General features: G+C 49.6%; 1 protein-coding gene across 1 annotated transcript; it reads right to left on the reverse strand.

Annotated features, from left to right (window-relative positions):
* Positions 1-11,270: 11,270 nt before the first annotated feature.
* On the reverse strand, positions 11,271-15,584 carry Myc (MYC proto-oncogene, bHLH transcription factor). The gene is made up of 3 exons (XM_042673099.1): positions 15,359-15,584; positions 12,848-13,625; positions 11,271-11,834 (listed from the first exon to the last, which is right to left on the reverse strand). The coding sequence occupies exons 2-3, from the start codon at positions 13,611-13,613 to the stop codon at positions 11,272-11,274; spliced, it is 1,329 nt and encodes a 442-aa protein (XP_042529033.1). The 5' UTR covers positions 13,614-13,625; positions 15,359-15,584; the 3' UTR covers position 11,271.
* Positions 15,585-15,682: the final 98 nt, after the last annotated feature.

Here is a 15,682-nt window from a genome sequence, read left to right on the forward strand (position 1 = left end):
GAAAACTCCATCCTTCAGGGATTTTTTAATTGCAAGGAATAGAAAGTTCTACTGGTTCATTTAGCCCTGGGAGAGATTTTCTGCTAGCAAGCTCTAGAGCTGCTGGAGACAGGAGTTAGAGAGGCAAGGCAGGCTGGCACAGAGCCGAAGGGATGCAAATTGGCCATGGACACTGCAGATAGGATCCAAACTCAGCTTTCTCTAGCCTGGCTATCTCTTCAGCTAGAAGAGGGCAAGACAGTCTAGCAGCCTTCCTGGCCCACCCACAGAGGGTTAGAAGAAATGCCAAAAGGGGATGGAGGGAACAGTAGTAAAGAAGATAAAAGACTATCAGCAGCCCCAGAGTCTGCATCTTAAGGGGTCTGTAAAAATGGCCTGAGGATTTCGTTTCTATCTCAAAGGGCTCTGGAGATGTATGGGTTCTACATACAACCCCACCCTGTCGGGTCTCAAAGCTTTTTTTTTTTTTTCATTTTAAAAATGAGTCTACCACCTTCCCAACCAGAATGTTCCCTGGCCCCTGGCAGTTCCCATTCCTCTGATCTCCCATTTCCTGGTGTTTAACCTCCCCCGACCTCCCACCCTGAGATCACAAATGGAGAGGGGAATCAGAGATCAGTTTCTGTGGCTCCGATGCTCGAAAAGGCCCACCAGTCAAGTCCGCAGGCCAGCAGGAGAGGCATTCCGTGACAGCTTCCAAATTTATGGTGGAAAAAGCAGTAGTCCCAGTGTCTGAAAGATTTGTGAGGTGAGGGAAATGACAGCCTGGTTTGTTAAGAGAAGCGGGAGCGGCCTGCCAGGCTCCTGGAAAAACCACCTCAGGATTCCTGTCTGGCCAATGTGACTCCCGGGATCGATCAAGGCACTGAGGACCAAAGAGGAGGTTTATATCTGGCTCTGTGTGCCTCACACTGAGGTGCCATTGAACTTGGGTGGGACTCACACCTTACCGGCTGCTTCTGTGGGGGGGCCTCACAGGAGACTTTCAGTGTCACACCGGGTGATCTGAGTTCAAAGAGGCTGAGGTGGCCCTTCCAGGGTGAGGCTGGCTCCTGCTACTGTGGTTTTGCTTGTAGTAAGACTTGTTCAAGGACCTTAGCAGGGTGCGAGGTCAGTGGCTGGGGAGAAAGAACAGACCACAGTCTAACTTTCCTATCTTTCGACCATGGCTTGCATCCCTCTGAGTGTCTTCTTTTCTGTGGACAGTGGACAGAGTCACTCACCATGGGGACCCAGTGAGAAAATGCTCAGAGGGTACTCTGTATAGTACAAGGCATTTAGAAAACACCAGTAATCCTAGCTGTTCAGAAGACTGAGATCCGAGGATCTTGGTTTGAAGCCATGGTAGGTAGACAAATTGGACAGACTTTGTGTGTGTGTGTGTGTGTGTGTGTGTGTGTGTGTGTGTCTCCCCATGCATGTGAGCGCTGGGGCTTTAACTCAGGACCTGGACACTGTCCCTGAGCTTCTTTTGCGCAAGGCTAGCACTCTACCACTTGAGCCACAGTGCCACTTTTGGCTTTTTTTGTTTATGTGGTTATGAGAAATCAAACCCAGGACTTCATGTGTACTAGGCAAGCACTCTAACACTGTACCACATTCCCAGCCCAATGCTATTATTTTTATTATTACTGACACACGTCCCATTTGGGTGGCCTTAATATTTATGGCTCCCTATACTTCCCGACACTCATTACTTACAGGGCACTGAAGCCTAGAGGAAGTGGTAGCTGTGTGGAAAACCTTTTGCCCTGGCACTTAGCACTGTGACTTGATCATAATACCCCCATGACTGCTGCCATGATTCTTGGACACAGCCAATCAGGAGAGTACTATGCCTTTCCCTTCTATGGAGTTTACCTTTGGACAATCCAAAGCCAGGCATCAAAGGCCTTGATCACTTAGCTTAGGGCCTATCTATGGGTCTTATCCAGGGACTGAAGTCCTCTTATCCTTTCTATGCCTTCCTCTTTGGCTTAATTCCCGTAGCGTGTCTCCTTCTGTCCCGCAGCTGGGTCTCAGAATGTATGGTGGACCTAACTTACACTCAACCTTCAGATCATGGCTGAAAAGTTTTCCTGAGTTCTAAGGCTGTCTGACCCCTCCATAACACAGTACTTCCTCACTCTCTCTTTTGTGTCTTTGAATGTATTCAGTTGATTATTTGTGTAGATACTTGTTCGGTGTGCCCCTTCGCTAGATGATTAATCGGCTCTGGTTCTTCCATGCGAATACTCTTTTATACAGAGGAAGTACTGGAAGAGTGTTGACTGGAGCAGTCTTGGGTGTGAGGATAAGCACATCGTGGACCTGAGAACTGGGCCAGTTTATAAAGTCCATCCCAGGCCCTAGTTGCTCCCTAATATTAGAGAGAATCCTGTGTTCCATGAAAGCAAGGGAACAAATCCTGCCTCCCAGAATGTGTGCGAGTGAGTGACAGTGGATCCCTGAGCTGTAGCAGTCCAGAACGAGGTCACATGGAAAGGGGGAATGAGGCACTGGACATCATGGAGGGTTTCTGGGAAAGGGTGACATTCCAAGATGAGAGGGGCTAGGGGAGTGGGAAGCATGTCATCTGAGACAGTAGGGAAGAGAGCAGACAGGCAAGGGCAGAAGGTGTCTGGCATTTCAGATAAACTTGGTAGTCTTCAATGAGACCGTAGCCTTGCTCAGAAGAGTGATGTAACAGCAGGTAAGGTAAACATGCCACCCAGGGCACAAACCAAGAACAGGTACAAAGAAATTTGTACTTTATAATCAGAGGAAAGAGAGCCACCAAATGCGCTTGCATCAGACAGTGATCTGATCAGTTTGCTTTAAAAAAAAATCTTTCTCTTTTGTGACAAGATCTCATTACACACACACACACACACACACACACACACACACACGAGGCTCGCCTAGACTCATGTTTCTCCTGCTCCAGTCTCTCAAGCGACAGGATTACAACCCTGGCTAAGAATTAGGTTTTTCAAATCTCTAGATTCTTCAGTGTCTCCATCTCTGAGGGGCTAGGGCTGCAATTAGCTAGAGTTCAACTAGGGTACTTCTGTGCTTTTTCTGTTCTCACCTTCCACCTGACCCTAGTCAGTCTTATGATCCCAGCTCTACCACTGCAAGGCTGGGAAATAAGCCAAACAGCTGGCCTCTGAGTGGCCATGTGACTCCGGGAAAGAGCTTTCCTGAGGCTTTTGTCTGGAGAACACGGAGGGGCTTTTATTCTTGAAGAGCCCAGGTGAACCCAGCATAGCCAGCCATTGTCTGCCCCAAGTGGGAAAGCCCTACCCAAGAGAAAATCCTGGAGTTCTTGTTTAAGCTCCAACATCGAGTGACCCCTTATTTGTTCAGCTCTATAACAAGGTTATATAACAAGATCGCGTGTGTGGGATTTCGTGCCTGGTCATCAGGATAAAAGACAAAGACACTCCCCTTGTCCTTTAGTCTCTACCAAGGTAGAAAGAGAATTGAACAGTTTATTAGTTATAGGTGGGCAAGTCCAGTGATCAAGGTAGAGAGCCGTGGGAGATGAGGGAAGGAGAGCTGCCCTGCTGTGAAGTCATCACTCTGAAGAAGCTTTACCTGGAAGAGGAGAACACATTCCTTCACACGTTGGCCAGGTACAGGCCACACAGATGAATGCTGCAGGCAGTGTACTGACCTGCCCTTCCAGCCTACGACCAACTGTATGGGTTCCCTGCTTCCTGTCTTTTCAGTTCTCCTCGGGTCTTTCTCAAATGATCTCTTCTGACTTACCATATCAAAATCTAATCAAGCAAACCAAACCAAACCAAAATCCCGCCCTTCATTGCAGGCATCCATCCATATCCTTCCTCCCGTCTGGGAAAGGTGGTAAACTTCACTTCCACTTCCTCTCCTGTTCACCTGCATGGCCATCACATCAGTTAAGTGTCTCCTTCAGTCATTCAGAGTGATGGAGTTGCTCTTGGATGCTGAGCACTGAGGAGTCACTGCTGAATGAGACCCAAGAGGCTCCATTACTATTGCTCTAAGGGCAGGACCAGGGGTTTCCATGACAATCGAGTAGTGTGAGCATGGCCAGAGCATGGCCTTGCCTAGCTGTCAGAGAATAGTAGAAGGTGAACCAGGAGGCTGAGCAACAGTATGCCAAGCTGTTGAGTTGGGGTGTTTGGTGGATGGGTGGGTGATGGGTGAGCAGCAGAGATTAAAGATGGATATGATCCAGAAGGACATCCATGGAAGGAAGAAAGATGGCTCAAGTTGCACTGCAGGAGACAGAGCTTCTGAAAACTTCACCACATCCTCCAGGGAGCATTAAAACACACTGTGTGCATTGCTCAAGATTCTAATTCCGCTTATGTGGCTGGGTTAGTAACAAATTCACAGGTGAAGTCAAGGCTGTTGGCCACAGAATCACACACGTTGGAAGTTCTGGAGAAAGCATTGAAGAAAAGCCAGGCATAGAAGCAGAGGTAGGAGGCAGGTGGATTGTAAATTGAGGCCAGCCTGGTATACATGGAGAGACTCTGTTTCAAAAAAAGAAAAAGAAAATGGAAGGAAGGAAGAAAAGAGAGGGAAGGAGAAAAGACGGGAGGGAGAAATGAAGAAAGGAAGGAAAGAAGAAAGAGAGGAAGGAAAGAAGGAAGGAAAGGAAGGAAGGAAGGGAGGGAGGAAGGAAGGAAGAAAGGAAGGAAGGAAGGAAGGGAGGGAGGAAGGAAAAGTCTTGTGTGGGGGCAAAGGTGAACTCCAGGCTGCTGGTGATAGACTGAACATGGAATGAAGGAGTGGAGTATGAGTAGGGCTGGGAGGAGGTATGACCCAGAATAACTTCTCCATTGCTAAGTCTAGCAGAATCTTATAGCTGTGTGTGATCCTTCTTGCTGTCTTTAATGTGTCTCTTATAGAAAAGCTTCCTCCTTGGCGATAGCTCTTCCCTTTATACTGCTGTGGATACCTTTACCTTTGGCCTTTTCTTTCTTTTTTTTGTTGGTCATGAGGCTTGAACTCTGGGCTTGGGCGCTGTCCCTGTGCTCTTCAGCTCAAGGCAAGTGCTCTACTGCTTGAGCCACAGTGCCACTTTCGGTTTTCTAATGGCTTATTGAGATAAGAGTTTCATGGCCTTTCCTGCCCAGGCTGACTCTGAACCGTGATCCTCAGATCTCAGCCTCCTGAGTAGCTAGGATTACAAGTGTGAGTCCCCAGAGCCCAGCTGCCTTTGGCCTTTCTTTCCACATTTCCAGAATTCTGTTCTTAATTCTATGTTGGGGAGGTGAGTAGGGGGAGAGTAAGTACCAATGCTTGAAATACCCCCTCTTGCCCACCCCCATATAGGAACTGCTCTGTTAGAAAAATCCCTTAGGCTCTCTGGCTGAGAGTGTAACTCATTAGCACAACCCTTGCATAGCACATGTAGATTCTGGAACCCTGGCTTGCAAAGAGTAAGCTATAGATAGGTAAGTAGGTAGATGGATGGATAGATAGATAGATATACATACATATATATGTATGCATATAAATTGGAGGGGGGCGTGGCTCATGCCTATAATCCTACCTAATGTAGAGGCTGAAATCTGAGAATCAGGGTTCCAAACCAGATTAGGTAGGAAATCTGTAAGACTTTTTCCTCCAATGAACCACCAAAATGTCTGAAGTGGAGCTGTGGTTCCAGTAGCAGGATATTCTGCACTAGTCTGTATTCTACACTAGTTTTCTGACTTGTTAATCTCAGTATTTCTTCCTAGCCCCAGCCTAGTGTGAACCCACATTGAAGATGTACAATAAATATTGGTAACCAAATGGATTTTTCTTGCTAATAGCATCTCCCAGCTTAGTGAATGCCATTCAATTGATCTTTCAAAATTTCAGTCTTGCTGGACACTGGTGGCACACGCCTGTCATCCTAGCTACTCAGGAGGCTCAGATCTAAGGATCATGGTGCAAGCCTGCCTGGGTAGAAAAGTCCCTGGTAATCTCCAATTAACCATTCAAAAATTGGAAGTAGAGCTGTGGCTCAAAGTGGTAGAGCACTAGCCTTGAGCAAAAAAGCTCAGGGACAGCACCCAGGCCTTGAGTTCAAGCCCCCCAACTGCCAAAAAAAAAAAAAAAAAATCAATCTTCTCATCGGGAAAATAGACATTATCTTATTTTACAAGATAATGCATGTGCAGTATCTGACAAACAGTAAACATTAACTACTGTTGTATTGTTGGTTCTGGTTGGTACTTTGGACCAACCATTTAACTTGTCTAAACTTTGGTTTTGTCACATTCCACAATTGTTCTGCAGTGAGAGGCTGTGGTGGGGGTCCGATGAGGTGAACAGAGGGGCAGAAAACGGGCCTTTCTACAGGGCTAACGCTTTCTCCAGGCACGCCCCTTCTCCACCCTTACAGATCTCTGACTACACTGGAAGGTTTATCCCTTAATGGGCTGATGGGAGACAATGAGAAGAAAGTGTTGGAGATTGTGGCCCTAGTTCCTAGCCATTGTTTCAAAACAAAGAACATTCCTTTCAGCTTCAGAAGGTCCTCATCCCATTAACACTTGTTACCCCCAGTCAGTCTTCCTAAAGAGCTTAGAGTAGACTAATATTGAATTAAATAAAACTGAGGGTGGGGGGAGGGCAAGGAATCCACTCAGAGTCATTTAGCATCACCTCACATCACTTTGATAAAGCTAGCATTATTGGGTGTTTCTTTGAAATTTTGTTTCTAAAGTTTGGCTGAAAGAGCCAAAACCAAAAGAAGCAAATGCTGCAGTGTTGGTAATGCTCATGCCCTTTTAGGTTCGCTTTATTTTATTGTAATGCTGGGGAACAAATCCTGGACCCCACACATGCTGGGTAAGTGTGCTAACATTGAGCCACACTCTAGATTTAGCTTTATTTTAATCAAATGAGTCCAAGTCCCATGTCCTGGTTCTGTTGATTGTGTTTCTACTTTCCGACTTTGAAAGGAGCCTGAAATTATCTATAACCTAAAATGAGTTTTTGTTGCTGTTTGTTTGCTTTTTGTTGATAGGGTGGCTTGAACTCAGGGCCTGGGTGCTATCCCTGAGCTCTTTTGCACAAGGCAAGCGATCTACCACTTTGAGTCATAGCTCCACTTAAGGTTTTTGAATGCTTAGTTGGAGGTAAGAGTCTTACAGGGACTTTTCTGCCCAGGTTGGCTTTGAACCACAGTCTTCAGATCTTAGGCATGAGTCACCAGTGTCTGGCAAGGGTTTTTTTGTTTTTTGTTTTTGCCAATCCTGAGGCTTGAACTAAAGGCCTGGGCATTGTCCCTGAGCTTCTTTTGCTCAAAGCTAACACTCTACCTCTTGAGCCACAGCACCACTTCCGACATTTTCTGTTTATGTGGTACTGAGGAATTGAACCCAGGTCTTCATGAATGCTAGGCAAGCACTCTACCATTGAACCACATTCCTAGCCTCTGTTTGTTTTTTTTTTTTGGTCGGTCATGGGGCTTGAACTCTGGTCCTGGACGTTGTCCCTCAGCTCTTCAGCTCAAGGCAAGCGCTCTACCACTTGAGCTACAGCGCCACTTCCGGTTTTCTGGTGGTTTATTGGAGATAGGAGTCTCACGGTCTCTCCTGCCTGGGCTGGCTTTGAACCGCGATCCTCAGATCTCAGCCTCCTGAGTAGCTAGGATTACAGGTGTGAGCCACCAGCGCCCGGCCCCTGTTTTGTTTTTTTAAAGAGAGATTTCGTCTTGTATTTGCAGATAGGCTTGAGGGAGTTCTCTTCCAGCATTTTCTAACCTAAAGGAGTCTTTATGGCTGGGGAAAAAACTTTTCAGGGTCCCTAATATGTGGGCCCCCCAAAAGATGATTGACTGAGCTAATCATAGGTTATTGTAAACACACCAGAGAAAAGTTGCCTCGTGTAGTTTAAAAGAAATCTTTTTTCCCCTGTCTTCTTTCCCAAGGTTTGTGCCAGAGCCTGTGGTAAAGACTATTGGAGAACTCTGCTTATCTTCCAAGCTAGGAGTAGTCTTAAGGATCAGCCTGGGATTGTGAGAACTTCGTTCACTTTAAAGTTTGAATGACTGCTTTTATAATGTTGGTCTCCTTCCCTGTTTCTAAATGGCAGCATAAATAACAATTCCTTCCTCTTTATAGATTCCATCCGGGAATAAAACCATCCCAGAAATCCCTTGGGGCAGCCCTTCCTTCTTGTGTTGGAGTAAATGACAGAGACATTATGACCCCCTCCCTTCTATACCAAAACTGTAAGCTCTTCCCCCTTCCCCTCCTCCCCTCTCTAATCTTGATTATTATCTACAAATTAGATTGCACAGTGGCACAGACCCCTGGGGGCTCTCTAGATGGGCTGTGAAAGCCAATTTGTGCCTTGTGCTCAAGACCAGCCTGACTTTCTGAAAGGAAATTGACATGGGTCCTGTTTGGGGACTGTGCCCTGGCTGGGCAAAGCTAAGAGGTGGGCTAACGGGGTTGGAATGCTTCCATTCCATTCCCACAGCCAAGCCCCTGCATCTTTAGTTGTTTCCTGATCTTGTAGAAAGGGGAGTTGTTGTCCTAGCAAGGAAAACTCTCTCCTGCTCCTTGGGCTTGCCTGGACTTAGTGATTCAACCTAACACCTTTCTAGTTCCCAAGTGAGTCACTCCAGGGCTGCACTCCAGCCTGCGACCACAAAGGGGCAAAGAGGGAACCCTTTAAGAGCGCCTTCGCTTTTGTAACCCTTTGAACTTCTTAATGTCTGGGGGATTGCATTTTCCTTTGAATTTAGGATATAGGGCTTGAAGCAGGAGGACAGAACAAGATGTTAAGGGCCTGAATGGATGATTCTAGGGGGTCAAAAATAGTAATTATTTTCTGGTTTCTAAGTGATGGTGGATTAAAAATCCCAAAGACTATCTGGCTAACTGAGACAAGGAGGTAATTAGAAGCTGGACGGGAGCTGGGAGCTCATGGTTGGCTCATGCCTGCAATCCTAGCCACTCAGGAGGCTGAGATCTGAGAGTCACAGTTTGGAACTAGCCAGTTTGAAAAATCTGAGACTCTTATCTCCAATTAACCATCCCAAAGCCGGAAAAAACAGAGGTGTGGCTCAAGTGGTAGAGCCCAAACAAAATAGCCAAGAGATAGCCTGAGTTTGGTAGAGCCCAAACAAAATAGCCAAGAGATAGCCTGAGTTCAAGCTCCAGTATGGCCAAGCACATGTGAGGGCTCAGACACACACACACACACACACACACACACAGAAAGAACATCAAAGATAACTTCTCACTCGTGTAGCCAGTGTTCCAGTTTCTGGTTTGGGCCATGGGTTTTCAAAGGCTTATAATTAATTAATAAGACATCCATTGAAAAAAAGCTTTCTCGTGAACTAATGCTGAGCATGTGTCATAAGCGTGTGAAAGTGGTTGGGTAGGAGCGTTTGCAAGTCTCTAAAATACTGACTCACATGACAAAAACTAAGTATGTTCTAGTTTATGATCTGGACAAGTGTTTCCAAACTGCCTTTTTCCCAGGAGCAAGCAGGAAATGGATTGTCACAAATGGTAAAGGTAGGAACAAAATCAACAGTGGGTTTCTCAAAGTGAGAGGAAGAATTAATGAATGGCAAAACAAAACAATAATAAAAAAGGAGAATTGATATCTGACTAGGTTTGAATATTGAAATTTACATAATCCACTGGAATGTGACTCTTGTTCTTAACTGGCCAGTAAATTCCTTCTAGACTGGCTAAATGTAGACAGCTGGGCTTGAGTCTTTTTGTACACGGATGAGTCTCTGTGCCTCAGTTTCTCTTCTGAGATAAAGGAAGACAACAATCTCTTTCCTGTGGTTGCTGTAGCTTAGGCAAGTACCAGGAGCTTGTAGCTCACACCTGTAACCCTAGCTATTGAGGAGGCCGAGATCTGATCAGATCAAGGTTTGAAGCTAGCTGGGACAAATCGGGGACTCATCTCAACTTAGCTAGCAAAAAGCTGGAAGTGGAGGTGTGGCTCACTTGGTGGAGTGCCAGCCTTGAGGGGGAAAAGCTAATCAAGAGCATTTTGCCCTGAGCTCATACTCCAGTTCTGGCACACAAACAAAAACAAAGAAGTGTGCCTGGCATATCCCTAGAAGTCAGCTCAGTCCTAACCAGCCTGTCAAGACTCCCAAACCAGCAGCGTTTTCCAGCTGAGTTTCTTATCTAAGATGAGCAGTCAGCAATAGGGACTTGGAAGTTTTGCTGTGCTCACAGGTGTTACATAACCCTTGGGGCTTGGATTTCTTCCTTTGAAAAATCGGATTAATAGTGAAATTCCTCAGGTCTCCTCTGAAGCTTTAGAGATAAGGCCCATGAGGGGGGCTGCAGCAAAAAGGAGCTCGCTCCCTTCCCCCACCAACTCCCAGCCCCAGGATTTGAAGTAAGCAGTTAGAATGGAAGGGCATTCTTGTAGTCTAAAGTCTTCCCAGCCCCCTGTCTTTCTCCCACCTTGTATAAGGCCTGTTATCTTTAACCTCTTGCATTTCTTTCCCTATCTCTAACCTTCTCACCCACTCTGGCCCTTTCCCAAATGGTCAGCTCTGGATGTTATTACCATCTCAAAGAAGGCATCTTCTAATTCTGAGATCTAAAGACTTTGGGGCCCAGCCCCTTTTGACCCAAGAAAAACTCTGGCCTTCCTTCTACTATACAAGCCTATGTAACGGTTCAATTCTGTTCACTTGTAAGGAATGAGAAGAAAGGTGTGTTGTGTGTCTGGGTGAAACAAAACACTCACAACTTAAAAAGATTTGGCTCAATTATTAGATATATTTGCCAGTTATTTTATTTTTTTCTAAAAACAATAGAAAAAAAATCAACTTTAAAAAGGAAAAATGTACTTAAATAAAAAAAATTATGGTTTATAGTACAGGGTTTGAAATCTTGTATACTGCTATAAACGTTTTATTAAAGTTATTTACATTTAATGGTCTTATTTACACAGGAAAACGGTAAACTTTTAAGATTTTCTTTAAAAACAATTCTTAAATACAAATCTGTTAAAGGAAAAAAAAAGATGGTAAGCATAAAAAAAAGTTTTTTTTTGTTTTTTGTTTTTTTTTTTATGCCCAAAGTCCCATTTGAGGCAGTTTATATTATGGCTAAACCTTACAGTCTCAAGATCCAGCCAAGGTTGTGAGGTTGCATTTGATCATGCATCTTTGAAACAAGTTCTTTTAAACATAAAGAGTCGCTGCAGTTTTTCCCCCCCTCTGGAAGTAATATCTTTCTTTTCCTTAGTAAGGAGTGAGAATACACACAATTCCAGTCCCTCCCTCCCATCGGTCCAACATGTTTATGCACAAGAGTTCCGCAGCTGTTCGAGTTTGTGTTTCAACTGTTCTCGTCTCTTCCTCAGTAAGTCCTTTTCTGAAGCAAGCTTCTGTTCCTCTACCTGGATGGACAAGATGTACGTGGTGGCTTTTTTCAGGATAACTACCTTGGGGGCTTTCTCATTATTTTCCAACTCTGGGATCTGATCGCGCAGGGCAAAAAAGCTCCGTTTCAACTCATTTCTCCTCTGGCGTTCTAACACGTTGTGTGTCCGCCTCTTGTCATTCTCTTCTGTGTCTGAGGACCTGGGGCTGGCACATTTCCGGTTGTTGCTGATCTGTTTCAGGACTCTACCACTGTCCAACTTGGCCTTCTTGATCGCAGGGTAGTCCTTCCTGGTGGAGGGGGGTGCAGCATAGTTGTGCTGGTGAGTGGAGACGTGACACCTCTTGAGGACCAGCGGGCTGTGAGGAGGCCTGCTGTGGCCCCCAGCAGGGGATGACCCTGACTCTGACCTTTTGGTGGAGGACTGCCTCTTTTCCACAGAGACAACGTCGATTTCTTCCTCATCCTCTGGTTCCTCCTCTTTAAGAAAAGAAAATGGCAATCAGTGAACATTTCCTTAAAGCCAGTCAAAGGCCAGATTAAATTGCTGCTATGCAAATATAAAGTTACTTAAGTCGGTTGGAAAAGGACTTGGATCGAATCCTGCCAACTCTTCCCTGCTTCTCCTCAGGAAGGCGGGAGAAGGGCAGCTGGGTTATGGCACTGGTAAATTGGCAAAGATGCCAGCTCTTACCTAAGACTTAAAGAGGCTTTGGACACACCCAAAGCAAACACATTCCCAAGCACCTCCCATCTTGAAGGGACTTTACCAAAATCCTTCAGGTGCTGTAAAGGAGTGCTATGAATCTGGTATGACTTCAGTAACTCCTTATTTTATTGGAAGGGCAAAAAAAGAAAAAGAAAAAGGGGAAGCAGTCCAATTTGGCCAGGATTTGCTTTGAAGCATTCAAAACAGGCTGGAAGGGGTGGAGGTTGGGGGGGGGGGAAGGCAGTGGCTCTGCCCCTCAAATCTCCAGGCACTTTCACTAGACCCTGGGCTGGGTCAAAAGCTTTTCTTCAGGGCTGGAGAGGCCCAGCCTCTGAAATTCCTACCTTTTTCCTTTCGGAAGTGAAGGTAAGAGGGAGGTAATTCCATTCATGTATACCTGCAGCTCATCTCTTCCCCTTCCCATCCCCCGCCCCTTAGAGCAATTATAATGCTTTAGAGAGTCAGGAGGGAGTGGACTGAGTTGCCAGGAGAGTAAAGAACCCAGATGAAACTCCTGAGGGGTGGGAAGGACTGAGGGGGGAGCGGGGATGAGAAGGGAGGGAAGGGGAGACTAACTGCTCAGGGGTCCAAAGATGGAGAGAGCTCCCAAGATGCACCATTTCGCCTTCCAAACTGGAGACCAGAGCAAGGCAGGTCTGGGGACCAAGTGGCGCTGGATTTAGGCGCCCATGCGCACAGGCGAAGATGTCCTGGTTACCCTATCCCCCCCCCCCCCCAAGCCGGGTGTCCTGGTGGTGGTGGTGGGGTGGGAGGCTCGGCTTACCAGAGTCGCTGCTCGTGGTGGGCGGCGTGTCCTCGGGTAGCATCAGGGGTTCGGGGCTGGCCCGCGGGGAGGACTCGGTGGAGGACAGCAGAGAGTCGGAGGACGAGGAGAAGGCGCTGGAGTCGGGCGAGGCGCAGGGCTTGGGCGAGCTGCCGTCGTTGAGCGGGTAGGGGAAGACGACCGAGGGGTCGATGCACTCGGACGCGGCGGCGCTCAGGTCCTGCAGGTAGAGGCTGGAGGAACAGCCGCCGCCGCCGCCGCCGCCCGCGCCGCCCGGACCGTGGCCACGGGCGGGGCTCGCGCCGCCGCTGTCTTTGCGCGCAGCCTGGTAGGACGCCAGCTTCTCGGACACCAGCTTGGCCGCCGCCGAGAAGCCGCTCCACATGCAGTCCTGGATGATAATGTTCTTGATGAAGGTCTCATCGTCCGGGTCGCAGATGAAGCTCTGGTTCACCATATCTCCACCCAGCAGCTCGGTGACCATCTCCAGCTGATCGGCCGTGGAGAAGCTGCCGCCGCCGCCGTCATCGTCTCCCCGGGGGGAGAAGGACGCGACGGCCACGTAGGAGCGGCGGCTCGGGGACAGGGGCGGGGTGGGCAGCAGCTCGAATTTCTTCCAGATATCCTCGCTGGGCGCGGGCGGCTGCAGCTCGCTCTGCTGCTGGTGGTGGTAAAAGTTCTCCTCCTCGTCGCAATAGAAATACGGCTGCACCGAGTCGTAGTCCAGGTCGTAGTTCCTGCTGGAGAAGCTGATGTTCAGAGGCATGGTCGCGGAGGCCTGTTGTGGTGGTGGTTGTTTTTTGGGGGGGCAGAAAGAGCACAAAGGGGGGGGATATTTTTGAGTTAAGTGGTTCTTGTGGGTGTGCAAACCCCAACACAGCAGCGCGCAGCACGACCCCGAACCCTGCTTCTCCCGAGACGACGCCGGGTCGGGGGACACTCCCCCCCTTTTCCTCTCTTTAGGCGACTCCCTATTACTACTACTACTAGCTTGGCACGCACTTGGCAAGCCAGCTGTGCGGCGCCCGCCGAGTCCCCGCCCTCATTGGCGCTCTGCGGGCGCAGTCGGGGAGCCGAGCTCCGCGGTGATCCACAGGGGCCTCGGCCCGTTTCCGAGGCGGCGGCGGCGGGGAAAGACGGCGATCTGCCCAAAGCGAAGGCGCAAAGTTTTGCGCCACCTGAAGGAGAAAGGGGAGAGCGGCGCCCCGGCGCGCGCGCGCGCCCCCCTGCCTCCCCTCCCGCACCGGCTCCGCGCCGCCGCCGCACCCGGCCCCACTCGCGCCCTCGCCGCGCGCGGCTGCCCCCGCCGGCGCCGCCGCCCTTCCCCGCCTCCTCCATCCCCACCCCCAGCACGCCCCCCCTTTCCTTCCTCCGCCGGCTTCTTTCTCTCTCGGAGATGGCTGGGAGGGGGGGGACTTGGCGAGCTCTGATCTCAGGGTATGTGTGTGTGGGGCAGGAATCGAACACATCTCCTCCATCAAATAGAAAGGGGGTGCTGAATAATCATGCCGGGGACACCTCCCTTTACACACTCGACGCCGTGGCGGCGCTGGAGACCCTGCGGCGATTCAGCGCCCCGAGCGGGGGCGTCGTCCTCCGCCGCCCAGCCGCGGGTAGCAGCTGTTCCCGAATAGCCCCGGAGCTCGGCTCCCCGCCCGTCCCCCCTTCATCTCGTGGGGAGGGAGGGAGGGGGGGAGAGGAGGCGCAGGGACACCCGCGATCGCAGCGAGAGGGAGTCAAGGCCGAGTGGGAGATCTGCTCTGGCCACCCCTAAGTCAACCGGAGGGATCCTCCACCCCCCGACTCCCTCCCAGCCTCGCCTTTCCTCCTCCCCGGCGCTACTGCCCGCACCAAGTCTTCACCAACGCGATCAGGTTTTTAAATTCTACAATGATCACTGTATTTCTCAAAGCCAGCGTTCAACTTCTGCTGAGAACCAGTCTGGGGGGCGGCGGGCGGGACGCGCCGCAGTGTCTGTCTCCGGCTGTCAGAAATGCGCAAAGCCGAAATTTAAAGGTCCTCCCGGGGACGGGGGACCGCGGCTCGGGCGCCTCGCTCGCACGCAGTGGCGGAGCCCCTTCTTCATCCAGGAGCCCGGGTTGTCAGGGGCTTTTTCTGGCCACTGCGAAGCAGATGTCCGCCCCCCTGCTCCCCCCCCAAAAAGACCCCCACAGCAATGACTGCAATAACGCAGTCATATCCAACCCGGCGGGAACGAGCGTACGTACTAGAAAAAAAGACGCAAAAATCCCTCTGAAGCCCAGTTTCCAAGGGCACCCCCCGATTCTCCTTTCCCTTTCCCCCCCTCTCACCTTGACAAGTCACCCAACCCCGACCCCCGATCTTCCCTCACCCCCCCGACCTCCAACCCCTCAACTACTCCGAAGAAAAGTGCCAAGAGCTTAGCGCAGGGAGGGGAGAGAAGACGACCCCGACTCGGACACTCGATTAGCCGCAGCATTGAACCCGGGGAGAGAACGCACGAAGAGACGCAGCGAGCAGGGTGCTTACCGGGTCTTCCACCACTCGAAGGAAATCCAGCCTTCCACCCCCAGCTGCGGAGACGAGGCTCTCCGGGGAGGAGATGGGGGGAAGCGGGTCTTGGGGTAAAGGCGAGGAAAAGTGGTCCCTCCGAATGGGCAGCAGCAGTCTTCTCCTCCCCGCGTCCGGGAGAGTGGTGTCCTGGCTGGGGAGGTTGTAAGTTCCAGAGCACAGTCCGGCCGCAGAAACCCGGCAAAGTTACGCGGCTGTGGCGAGGGCGGTGGGCCGCGGGGGGTGCAGGGTCTGGCGGCGGGGGCCGCGGGCGAAGTTCCCCCCCTTCACTCTGGATCTGCC

Source organism: Dipodomys spectabilis, unplaced genomic scaffold, assembly GCF_019054845.1.
Source record: "Dipodomys spectabilis isolate Male_0828 unplaced genomic scaffold, ASM1905484v1 ptg000783l, whole genome shotgun sequence".
In the NCBI taxonomy this organism is placed as follows: Eukaryota; Metazoa; Chordata; class Mammalia; order Rodentia; family Heteromyidae; genus Dipodomys; species Dipodomys spectabilis.

What these genes read in the sequence shown, in the direction of transcription:
- Myc (XM_042673099.1), bottom strand. Translation starts at nt 13,613, where the DNA reads ATGCCTCTGAACATCAGCTTCTCCAGCAGGAACTACGACCTGGACTAC. An exon ending in CACCACGAGCAGCGACTCTG is followed by an intron (nt 11,835 to 12,847) that starts GTAAGCCGAGCC and finishes CTTTTCTTAAAG; the next exon opens with AGGAGGAACCAGAGGATGAG.